Source organism: Aethalodelphis obliquidens, unplaced genomic scaffold, assembly GCF_003676395.1.
Source record: "Aethalodelphis obliquidens isolate GAN/ISIS:26980383/991018 unplaced genomic scaffold, ASM367639v1 scaffold50, whole genome shotgun sequence".
NCBI classification, from domain to species: Eukaryota; Metazoa; Chordata; class Mammalia; order Artiodactyla; family Delphinidae; genus Aethalodelphis; species Aethalodelphis obliquidens.
Window position 1 is genome coordinate 4,557,235 of NW_020837994.1, and position 10,936 is coordinate 4,568,170.

Genomic DNA, 10,936 nt, shown 5'->3' on the forward strand with positions numbered 1-10,936 from the left:
ATAGCACAGGGAACTGTACCCAGTGCTCTGTGGTGACCTAAATGGGAAGGAAATCTAAAAAAGAGGGGATATATGTATACATATAACTGATTCACATTGCTGTTACAGCAGAAACTACACAACATTTTAAAGCAACTCCAATAAAAATTTAATACTCCAATAAAAATTTTAAAAAAAAAAGTAATTCATGCTGGTATAAATATAAGTAAAAGAGTCAAGACGGATTCAAAGGAAAAAGTCCCTACCCTCTAGTCCTCTCCCTAGAAATAACTACTATTAATTAATACCTTCTTTTATATCTGCAGGAATCTATCTTAAGGCAGTAAACAGAAATGTAATATAGCATTTTTACAATTAGGAAAAGAAAATACTACCATGACAAACACTCATCATCTCATGCTAGATCATAGTAGTGTGTGCCATACTCTGTCTCCTTAAAACTTTCTAAATTTTCAGAAATGGGAATGTATTTTTAGTCATTTTAAAAATAATCTAATGTTCTCAACAATAAGCCGATGGTCCACTTTAGAGGTTAATGGAGGTAAGCCAAAGAGGAAAAAAAAGTCTGAATCAGGACCAGAGGAACAAAGGCTGGGAAAATAGGATCCACACCTGTATAACAATATAAATGTTCATCTTATATCTGAAACCCTATTAAAATCTCAAATTGAAGGAGCAATATCTCAATAGGCAAATTCATGGGATTGTCTCGTATGTGCTATTTCAAAGAAAAGCAACCCACTATTTTAAAAGAAAAAGTTTACTAAAGATGTGACAATTGTCTTTGCAACCCCTAAGTTCATTTCTACAAAAGATGAACATATTAAACTAACACAATATACTACATAAACTTCTTATTTAGTTCTACTTACAAAAGTCAAGCACAAGATTCTATTTCGTGCCTAACCTGTTTCTCATTCAGAATTCTTACAACTTATTGTGGACAGCCTAAAAAAATGGATTTTTAAAATCTTTCTTGCTTCTTCTTTCATCAACTACACTAGATTTTTATGAATCTTTGTATTTTATCCAAGACTTGGGAATCCTGTACCCTAGGGTTTCTCAACCTTGGCACTACTGACATTAGGACTGGTTAATTTTTTGTTGTGGGAGCCTGTCCTATGTGCACTGTAGGATGCTTAATACCATTCCTGGCCTCTAACTAGATGCCAGTAGCACTCCTCTCCACCTCTAGTCATGACAATCAAAATGTCATTGCCAAATATGGGGGGAGGGCAACATGTCCACCACTGAGAACCATTTCTGTAACAAAACAAAATATGTTCTATCCTAAACTCTTAGAAGCAAAGTACACTGATCCAAGCCTCTAAGGGTGCCAAATATAAATGTCTTTACAAAGAGAAAGAATAAACAGTTAAACTCAAGAGGAAAAACTAGAAATACAAACGCACAATAGCTAAATAATTCTAAGTGCAAGTATATGGAAAATACAAGGCAGTGCCCATGGGCTTCCCTGGTGGCACAGTGGATAAGAATCTGCCTGCCAACGCAGGGGACATGGGTACGATCCCTGGTCCGGGAAGATCCACATGCCGCGGAACAACTAAGCCCGTGTGCCAAACTACTGGGCCTACGCACCTAGAGCCCGTGCTCCGCAACAAGAGAAGCCACTGCAATGAGAAGCCCGTGCACCACAGCAAAGAGTAGGCCCCGCTAGCCACAACTAGAGGAAGCCCATGTGCAGCAACAAAGGCCCAACACAGTCAAAAATAAATAAATATATTTTTAAAAAGGCCAAACTATTTTACTGTGCTGAAATTTTGCTTAAGAAAGTATTATCCAAAATAAGTCAATTGATTATTACATTGATTATGATCAGAGACTGCTTTTTGAAATATAATATACTACCAAAGGAAGCTCAAGGTTAAATAATACCATACGTACCTCCAAATTTGGCATTCACCATAACATACAAATGCTCTCGTGGATATGCATTTAGGTCCCTGGACACCGCATGCAAACTAATGGTGGGGTATTCCAGTGAGAATCCTAATCCAGAGCCATCTAACCAAGACAGGCGGCTGAAAAACATGTTTTAAGTAGATTATTTTCAGAACTTAAATCCTAATTTAACGTCCTAACGTTTATAAAAGTTCAGCTTGGACACTTTTATACACGTGAATAAATTCAAGCATACTGTTTAGAAATATTCGTAAAATAAGAAAATTCAACAGCAGGAATTGAATTTCTTTAAGACCAATTCTGTTATTTTCCTCTACTCAAACAGATTTGAAATGCAGTTTTTCTTAAGTCACAGAAAAGTGACTGTGTGTTTCTATGCCTTTTTATGCTTGTTCGTATTTGGAATGTCTTCAGGCACCTTTTTTGCTTTTGCAAATCCTCTTCATCTGAATAAGTGTCAGCCTCTCCAAGAGCCCTCCCTACAATTATTCCAGTCCATAATGAACTCTTCTTTTTCTAAACTGTACTTATGCTCAGTAATATACTATTGAGCACCTAACTCTGTGGTAAAGAATCTTATATGTACCCTGACAGAACGTGAGCTACTCGACAAAACTTGTCATATTCCTTTATTTAACATTCTTCAAAACCACTACCATAGTGCTTAGCATGTAAGTATGCAATAAATACCTAGGAATCACTAATTTCTTCACTAATCCTACATTAAATGATATACACATGAAATGGCTGTAATCATACCACACGCTGGAAAATAATCATCACATTGAAAGGCAGACTTTATGAAGCCTTTCATTTATTCTGCAGTTTTAACAGAAAGCCACAAATAAGCAACATCTAGTTTTCCCTCAAAAGTGGTCTAATGCAAATATTTTATTGGTATAACAAAGGAAATATATCAAGAAAATCTGTACATTGAGTTTTGAGCAAGGACTGGCTAATTTTTTGGTAATACTTCACCACTTAGCAGGAAAAAAAGTAGGAAAAAGATGCTTAAGAAACCACAAAAAAATGTTAATGCAATATAGTGGTTGCACAGGGCTGGAGGAAAATAGAAAGTGACTGCTAATGGGTGTCAGTTTTTGGAGGGGGAATGAAAATATTCTAAAATTGATTGTATTGGAAATTCCCTGGTGGTCCAGTGGTTAGGACTCGTCACTTTCACTGCCAGGGCCCGGTTCAATCCCTGGTCGGGGAACTAAAATCCCACAAGCTGCGTGGCGTTGCCAAAAAAAATAAATTAATTAAAAATTAAAAATAAATAAAATTGTGTTGATGGCTGTACAACTCTGTAAATAGATTAAAAAACATTTAATTGTATACTTCAAATACATGGATTGCATGCTATGTAAATTATCTCAATGCAGCTTTTCTTTTAAAAAGAGGTTAACGCAATAAAACCCCCATATCGTTCTATTTTCTATACAACTCTAACAAGCCTGGTGGTCTTATTTCTAATGAAGCAAAAACAAATGCAATAGTAGAACCTAGGACTCCCTTGTGCAGGAACAATGACAGTACAGCAGTTTGAGAGCATTCATATCCGATGTAAGGCAAGGTTGAACCTTATACCTTAGTCCCTAAAGGAAATCAACGTCTAATAGCACAAGTGTGTATCACTTGACCCTCACTTATCAAAAGCAAAGGCAGAATTAGATTGTGGTAAAACTGTACAACTCTGTAAATACACTAAAACATAAGGAACTGTACACTAAAATAAGCAAAAGCGAAAAAATATGCACGGTCATTTAGAAAGATTTCCATTCAACATGCTTATTAAAAAAAGAGAAAAAGAAAACCTGGGAAGCTTAAAGTGATAAATCTTAAGATGCTTAAAGTGGTAAAAGCTCTACAAATGATTTTCCAGAATGACTCATCCCATTGGGTCCAAAGAAATAGATTTTATTATTGTAATTGGATTGTGTGTGTTCTACGGGCCTTTCCTCCACTGCTTTCCTCTTAATGTGGAGAAGAAATAGTGCTCATGTATCACAGAAATATTGCCAGTCCCTTACTAAAACTGTATTACTTTAAGCAAATAAACTCCTTTTTCTCAGCTCAATAACCCCCTGGCATTATCACAAGTCAGAAAGGAGTATTCCAAATTTCGGTGTCCAAAATGATTTGAAATACCAAAGCCACAAAACTTTCTTTAGTGACTCAATTAGGAGATGGAAAAACTGAAATATAAGCATAGATTCAGTGCCTATAAATTATGGCTTTCACTTTAAAAAGCACATAATAATTACTCTGTAGCTCCTTACTGCTGGCAGAACACAAATGCTACCTCACCACAGCATTTCCTATGGAGCTCTCATAACCTTATACAGGAACATGGATTATGTACTCTACAGAAGAAAGTTTCAGTTAAAAGCAACATTCACTCTGATTACTAAGTTTTCATTTTTATTTATTCTCTTTTCATATATTCTAGAAGAAAAGCCCTCCAAACCAAAATATCTAACTATACCCAGGCCCAAAGAAACCATGAGTCACATAAAGGAAAATCAAGAATTAGGAAGCCGGTACTGGTGGCGCAGTGGTTGGGAGTCCGCCTGCCGATACAGAGGACACAGGTTCGTGCCCTGGTCCAGGAAGATCCCACATGCCGCAGAGCGGCTGGGCCCGTGAGCCATGGCCACTGAGCCTGCGCGTCCGGAGCCTGTGCTCCGCAACGGGAGAGGCCACAATAGTGAGAGGCCTGCGTACCGCCAAAAAAAAAAAAAAAAAAAAAAAGAATTAGGAAGCCAGTAAAGGTGCAGAGGAATGTTTTGCTAACCTCCAATGCTTTGCAGAAGAATATCACTGTACTTTATTCCTGGCATGGGGAGAAAAACAGGACAGAAAGGTAAGAGAGGTCTTGAATTTGGACTGGCTTAATTATTTGGTTTTAAATTAATTTTGGAATAAGATATAAAAAGAGCATAATTTATAAGTTTAAGATACCTATTTTTAATTTAATTAAATATTTCACTTGTTTCAAATGATCTATTTTGAATGATTCATGCCTCTGTTCCCTTATTTGGAAAAAAGTCAACTTTCTATGAAAACTAAGCTTTGAAAATAAGCCCAAGAGTTCTAAATCTCTCAATACACATCTGAAAAACTACCTAAAACCAAATCAGACCCTGTTCCTCTTTGCCTAAAATCCTAAAACAGTTTCCCCAAAACCTTTGGGCTATAAGCTAAGCTCATAAACATGACTCCCTCCTTCTCCAGCTCTATTATGTTTTCACTCTTTCTCCCTCAGTCCCTCAGATGAAGAACTGCTGAACTGTGTGTGTGCATGTGTGCACACAGATATATACCCTGGCACACACAATACGGTTTCTCACCATTGCCTCTGAACATCCTGTTTCTTCTAATTAGAATGTTTCCTCTTAGCCCCACCTCATTCCCCTGACTTTTAATCCTCATTTGTCACATCCTCTAGGAAGCCTTCCCAGTTTGTTGAGATCTTGAGTCTATCAAGATTTGGAAATGCTAGGTGGGAAAGAACAAAAAGGGAAAGAGACCAAGGACGTAACGCTAACAATCAGTAGAGGGATGAACAACAGTGTCCAAGGTACTGGTAATATTCTATTCTTAACCTGGAGGTGTTATGCAGGTGTTAGTTTAATTATAATTCCTTAAACCATATATTTATAATTTATATTCTTTTTGTATGTATATTTTATAAAAATAGTTTCTTAAAGAAAAAGATTTGTTAGTGAAAGGTTGAAATAAGTAAATTTTTTAAACAGATAAGAGCTAAAAAGGAGTTTGTACTTCCTCAGTGTGATAACTGTATTGTGGTTATACAAGAGAATGTCCTTATACTTAGATTTTTGCTCAAGTATTTACATGTGAAGTGATGACGTGTGTGCAACTCTCAAAAAGCTCAGAAAAAAAAGAGAAAGAGGTAAATGTGGCAAAATGTTAACAACTGATGGATCTTTGCAAAGGAGCCATGGGTATTAATTAACAACGCTTGCAACTTTTCTTTAGGTTTGAAAATTTTCCAAATGGGAAGACAAGTATAGGACCTTCCCAAAACAGGATTTATATTATAGAAGAGCGAATACACAGAGAAGCCATGGAGAAAAAGGGGATTGAGTAGGGGCTAGGAACATATCTGTGTTCCACTTTCCACCCTTTAAAAGAAATTGCTCTTCCAAGATCACTGAAAGTCTCCTTGTCAATACCCAATAGGTGCTTTCCAGATATGATTTTATTTGACTGCTCCTCTCACTTTTCTCAAGTCTATTCTTCTATAACCTATCTCTTAGTGTAGATGTGTCCCCAGGGTTCTACCCTTGGTCCTCTTCTCTTCTTGGGTATCTAATCTATCCATCTTTAACACCACTCTCCCAAGAAACATGCTCATATGTGCAACTAATCCACACATATACAGACCAAACTCATTCCCCAAACTTGCTTTTCCTCCCATCCATATTTCCTATCTCAGTGACTGGCCAAAAGCGTAAGCTTTGCTCAGTGACTAGATTTCCTTCTAAACCAAGGGTTCTTTACATCTTTTTGTGCCCTCTGTGGTAGTCAGAATTTTGGCCCCCATGACTCCAATTTCCCCTGGTGTCAAACCTGTGAATGTGTTATGTTACAAGGCAAAAGGGACTTTGTGTATGTAATTCAGGTTACTAATCAGTTGACAATAAAATAGAGAGATTATCCTGGATTTTCTGTGTGGGTCCAATATAATCATGTGACCTCTTAGAAGCAGAGAATTTTCTCTGGATGTAGACGAAACTGATGCAGAAGTCAGAGAGATGTGAAGGACAGAAGGATTCCATGTGTCACTGTTGGCCTGAAGATGAATGGAACCGTGTATCATGGAAATGGGAACCTCTATTCTACAATCTCAACATTTAAGACAAGTCTATCTGACTGTGAAAGTACAAAGTGCCCCAGGTACCCAAATAAAAGGGCAATTCCTTCTAGGAATGAAAATGAGAGTCAGGTCCCTCTGGATATAACCCCAACCTGCGTGGCGTTGAAGGTGTTCCTCTCCCCACCCATACCTACAGAAGAAAACCTACACTCCTTAACCAAATTTTAAAAATACTGCACAATCTGCTCTAAACCTACATATCCTGCTCAGGGTAACACCTCCCGCTCCTGTTCATCGAGAAGGCAGGCACACTGATGACGCTAACTCAGGGCCTGGAAACTCAAAACCTTAAAATGAGACCTTGAATAAAGAGCAACACCCCACCAGACCTCCGGTAAACAGGCGGGTAAAAAGCATAATGAATGAGGAGAAAAAAAGGCTCCGAACAAACGACACTGGAACAGTCAAATCTTACCCCCAGCAGAGGCACCCCCAAGGGAATGCGGAGCACGCGCTCCCCCGCCCCGCAGCCCCAGAGGTCTTGGTGTCGCCCCGCTCCTCCGCACCGCCCGCGCCCTGGGGGAAGGAGGTGCGCAGGAAGCCAGCACTGGGGACCAGAGAACCTACCTCTCAGCGATATAAAGGGTGCCGGTGCCGAAGCTTTTCCCGTTTAGCACGGCCTCGGTATCTGGCTGCTGCTGCCGGAGCCCCTCAGCCGACCCAGGTGGCGGGAAACTTTTGAGGAAGCTCATTGCAACAAGGAGCGCAGAGAAACCAGTCGGCAGCGAACTAAAGAATAGCACTCTAGCCTCGCCGCGTCCCGCCCCGGAAGCGGTAGCAATTACTCAGGAAGAGCAAAGTCTTTGCCCCGGAAATTCCAGCGCCATCTACCATAGAAATGAGACGTTCTAGGACAAACTCTCGGAGGCCTGAGACGACCGAGTTTGTCACGTGACTCCTTTTCCTCTCTCCCTCCCATTTCTGAGGCTTCAGGCTTGTAATAACGGACTGTTGTCTCTCCGACCTCCTACCTCAGGGTCTTCACAGCAACCCTGTGAGAGAGGAAGCACCACAAATAATAAATTACTTTTTCTGCACACGGGGAAACGGAACCGTGAGACAGGGAGTCCTTGCCTGAGGTTGCCTAGGAAGTAGAGAGACCACACTGATTTACAGGTCGGAGGTCTCCTAACTGGGTTCTACCCTTCTCACCTGCGCCCGCCTCATCTAGGCCTGTTCACGTCTCAACAGCCACGCCCCAGACATCAGTCTAGGTCCCAAGGCCGTCCTAGTGCACGAGCCACATATCCCCTGGTCTCAGACGGGCAAACGAGCGCAAAGAGGTAATTAATTCTAGGTGAAGAGCTAGTTATGTCAGTAAGCAGATGGGGCGCTGAAGGGAAAAGAATTAATCCACTAGATTTGGAATTTTTTGCTTTATTTCTTCGTTAGGCGCCGAAGAGCAAAGTAATAAAAGCAATAAAAACTTCTAAAATAATCTTAATAGTAGCTAATGGTAACTGGGTGTTATGTGTCAGGCACTGTTCTAAGCACTTTACCCGTATTATTTCTTCATTTCCTCTTAGTGACAACGATGTGGCAAAGATGGAGTTGAAAGAAGGCGAACTAGTGGAAAGTATGTACCAGGAATAGATAGATCCTGAGATCCTGAGGCTTCCTTACTGACATGCGGACACATGGTGGCTGTCAGCTAGGCCCTCTGTGGGAACTATCAGCTGGAACACATTTACATAGCCTCTCCCTGTGGCCTGAGCTTCCTCACAGCACAGCAGCTGGGTTTCGAAGTTGAGTATCCCAAGAAATAGACTGATAGAAGCTGCATGGCCTCTTCTCACTTAGCCTTGGAAGTTACAGAGTGTAACCACAGGTAGGATATGCTGGATTTTTCATCTTTTTTTTTTTTTAAATGAGCTTTGTAGTACTATATATGCCTTGAAATGCTTGCATCCCTGTCTAAACATCTTGACTGCAGGTTTGGGACAGACTTTGAGGCAGAGGCACCCAACCAAACTGTGCCCAGATTAATGACCAACAGAAACTGCGAGATAATAGCTGCTGGGTTTTTGTTCGGTTTTGTTTTGTTTTTTATTGACCGCACCACGTGGCATTCGGAATCTTAGTTCCCTGACCAGGGATCTAACACGAGCCACCTGCAGTGGAAGTGCAGATTCTTAACCACTGGGCCATCAGGGAAGTCCCAAATAGCTGTTGTTTTAAGTCACTGAGTTTTGGGGTAAACACAGCAACAGATAATTAATACACTAACTAAAGAGAAGAGAAAGAGAAAGAACCTTGAACAGTATTAGCCACTGTGCTGCTCCTTAAACACTTGACTTGGCAAGCTTATCCATGCCCATTATTTGAATTACCCTGTGTGAATGATTCCCAAATCTATATCTCCATCCTAGAACTGTCTCATGAACTACAGACATTTACACCCTACAGCCTACTAGACGTCTCCACTTGGAAGTTCCACAGGCACCTGTCATTCAACTTATCAAAAATTGAACTTATAAAGTATGGACTTTGGGTGATAATGTGTCAATGTAGGTTCATCAGTGGTAACAAATGTACCACTCTGGTGGAGGATGTAGATAATGGGGGAGGCTATCATGAGTGGGAGGGAGGTATATGGGAATCTCTGTACCATCCCCTCAAACTTGTCATGAACCTACAACTGCTCTAAAAGAATAAAGTCTTAATGAAAAATGTTGCATTTACGGGAGTTCCCTGGTAGCCTAGTGGTTAGGATTCCGGGCTTTCACTGCCGTGGCCCGGGTTCAATCCCTGGTTGGGTTACTAAGATTCTGCAAGCAAAAAAAAAAGTTGAATTTACAATCTTCTCAATTCTGTTATTTCTTCAATGTCCTGTTTTATGAAAAAATACCACCTTCCATTTAGTTGCTCAGGTTAGAAACCTCGGACTTAGCCTTATTTCCTTCCTCTCTTTCACTCTTCATATCCAGTAATAATAACAATTATTATTATTATTATTATTATTATTATTATTAACAAGAAAATAGCAACTAACACTTACGGAGGGCTATGTGCTAGGTACTAACTGTTTTAGGCACTTTGTATGTATCAACTCATTTAATCTTCACAGCAACCCTAGGAAATAAATGCTGTCATTATTCCTATTTTACAAATAAGAAAACAAGTAAGAAGGTTGAAGTAACTTGTCCAAGGTCCATAGCCACCAAGTGGCAGAGTATGATTTAGAACCTAAGCTGCTGGGCAGCACAGCGTACACCCTTCAACCACTACATTCTAATGCCTCCAATCAACCAAGTCCTGTCATTTCTTAACTCCTATCTCATGACCTGACCCCTCACTCTTCCTCCAGCCCACTTCAAGCCATGTCACCTCTTAAGTAAACTGTTGTAAGAGCCTCCAAATTGGTCTTCATTCAGTGAACCCAGAGGCCCCATAGTCTTTGGGATAAGAGATACAGGAAGGATTATAATCTTGTGTGGTAAGTGTGGTATTGAAGTCTGCACAGACCCAAGTGCCATGGGATTGCTCTGAATGAGAATCCAGAGAGAACTTCATGGAGACCTGGGACTTGAGAGTGAGGAGTTCAAAGACAGAAAGAAAAGAAGGAGTGGAGGTGATTCCACTCAATGGTACAAAAGAGGCATGAGATGCTTGAGAACTGCAAGAATTTGTGTGTGGCACATGATGGCATGGTGGGGCTAGAAAGTAGGCAGGGACAATCTGGGAAGGGCTATGTACAGCAGGCCCTTGGCATTCATAGATAGCCTGCCACAAATTATCCCTCAAATCTGTAACAAGTTCTAAGACAGATGGTGAGGTGCTAAATGAGCCCAGGTGACATATCTTAGTGTATAGTATTAACATTTTAACTGTATTAAGTCTTCCAATCCATGACATGGGATGTCTTACCATTTATCTGTGTCTTCTTTAATTACTTTCAGCAACATTTTGTAGTTTTCAGTGTACAAGTCTTTCACTTCTTTGGTTAAGTTTATTCCTAAGTAAAAGATTATTTGTATTTCTATACATTAGCAATGAACGACCTAAAAATAAAATTAAGAAAAACAATTCTATTTATAATACCATCAAAATGAATAAAATACATAGGAATATATTTAACAAAAGAAAACTACAAAACTTTCTTGAAAA

General features: G+C 39.8%; 1 protein-coding gene across 6 annotated transcripts in view; it reads right to left on the reverse strand.

Annotated features, from left to right (window-relative positions):
• CLNS1A (chloride nucleotide-sensitive channel 1A) overlaps positions 1-7,604 on the reverse strand; it is a 34,674-nt gene extending 27,070 nt beyond the window's left edge. For 2 of the 6 annotated variants that reach the window (XR_003428078.1, XM_027083490.1), the window contains exons 1-2: positions 7,397-7,584; positions 1,906-2,042 (exon numbers count right to left, since the gene is read on the reverse strand). Coding sequence is in view for 4 of the 6 variants with exons in the window: in XM_027083490.1 (XP_026939291.1) it covers positions 1,906-2,042; positions 7,397-7,521 (262 nt within the window). In the remaining 2 variants the exon portion in view is untranslated. Of the gene's footprint in view, positions 1-1,905; positions 2,043-7,396 lie in introns of all 6 variants that reach the window. The other 4 variants (XR_003428079.1, XM_027083492.1, XM_027083489.1 and 1 more) reach the window with 3 other exon arrangements.
• Between the last annotated feature and the right edge of the window lie 3,332 nt (positions 7,605-10,936).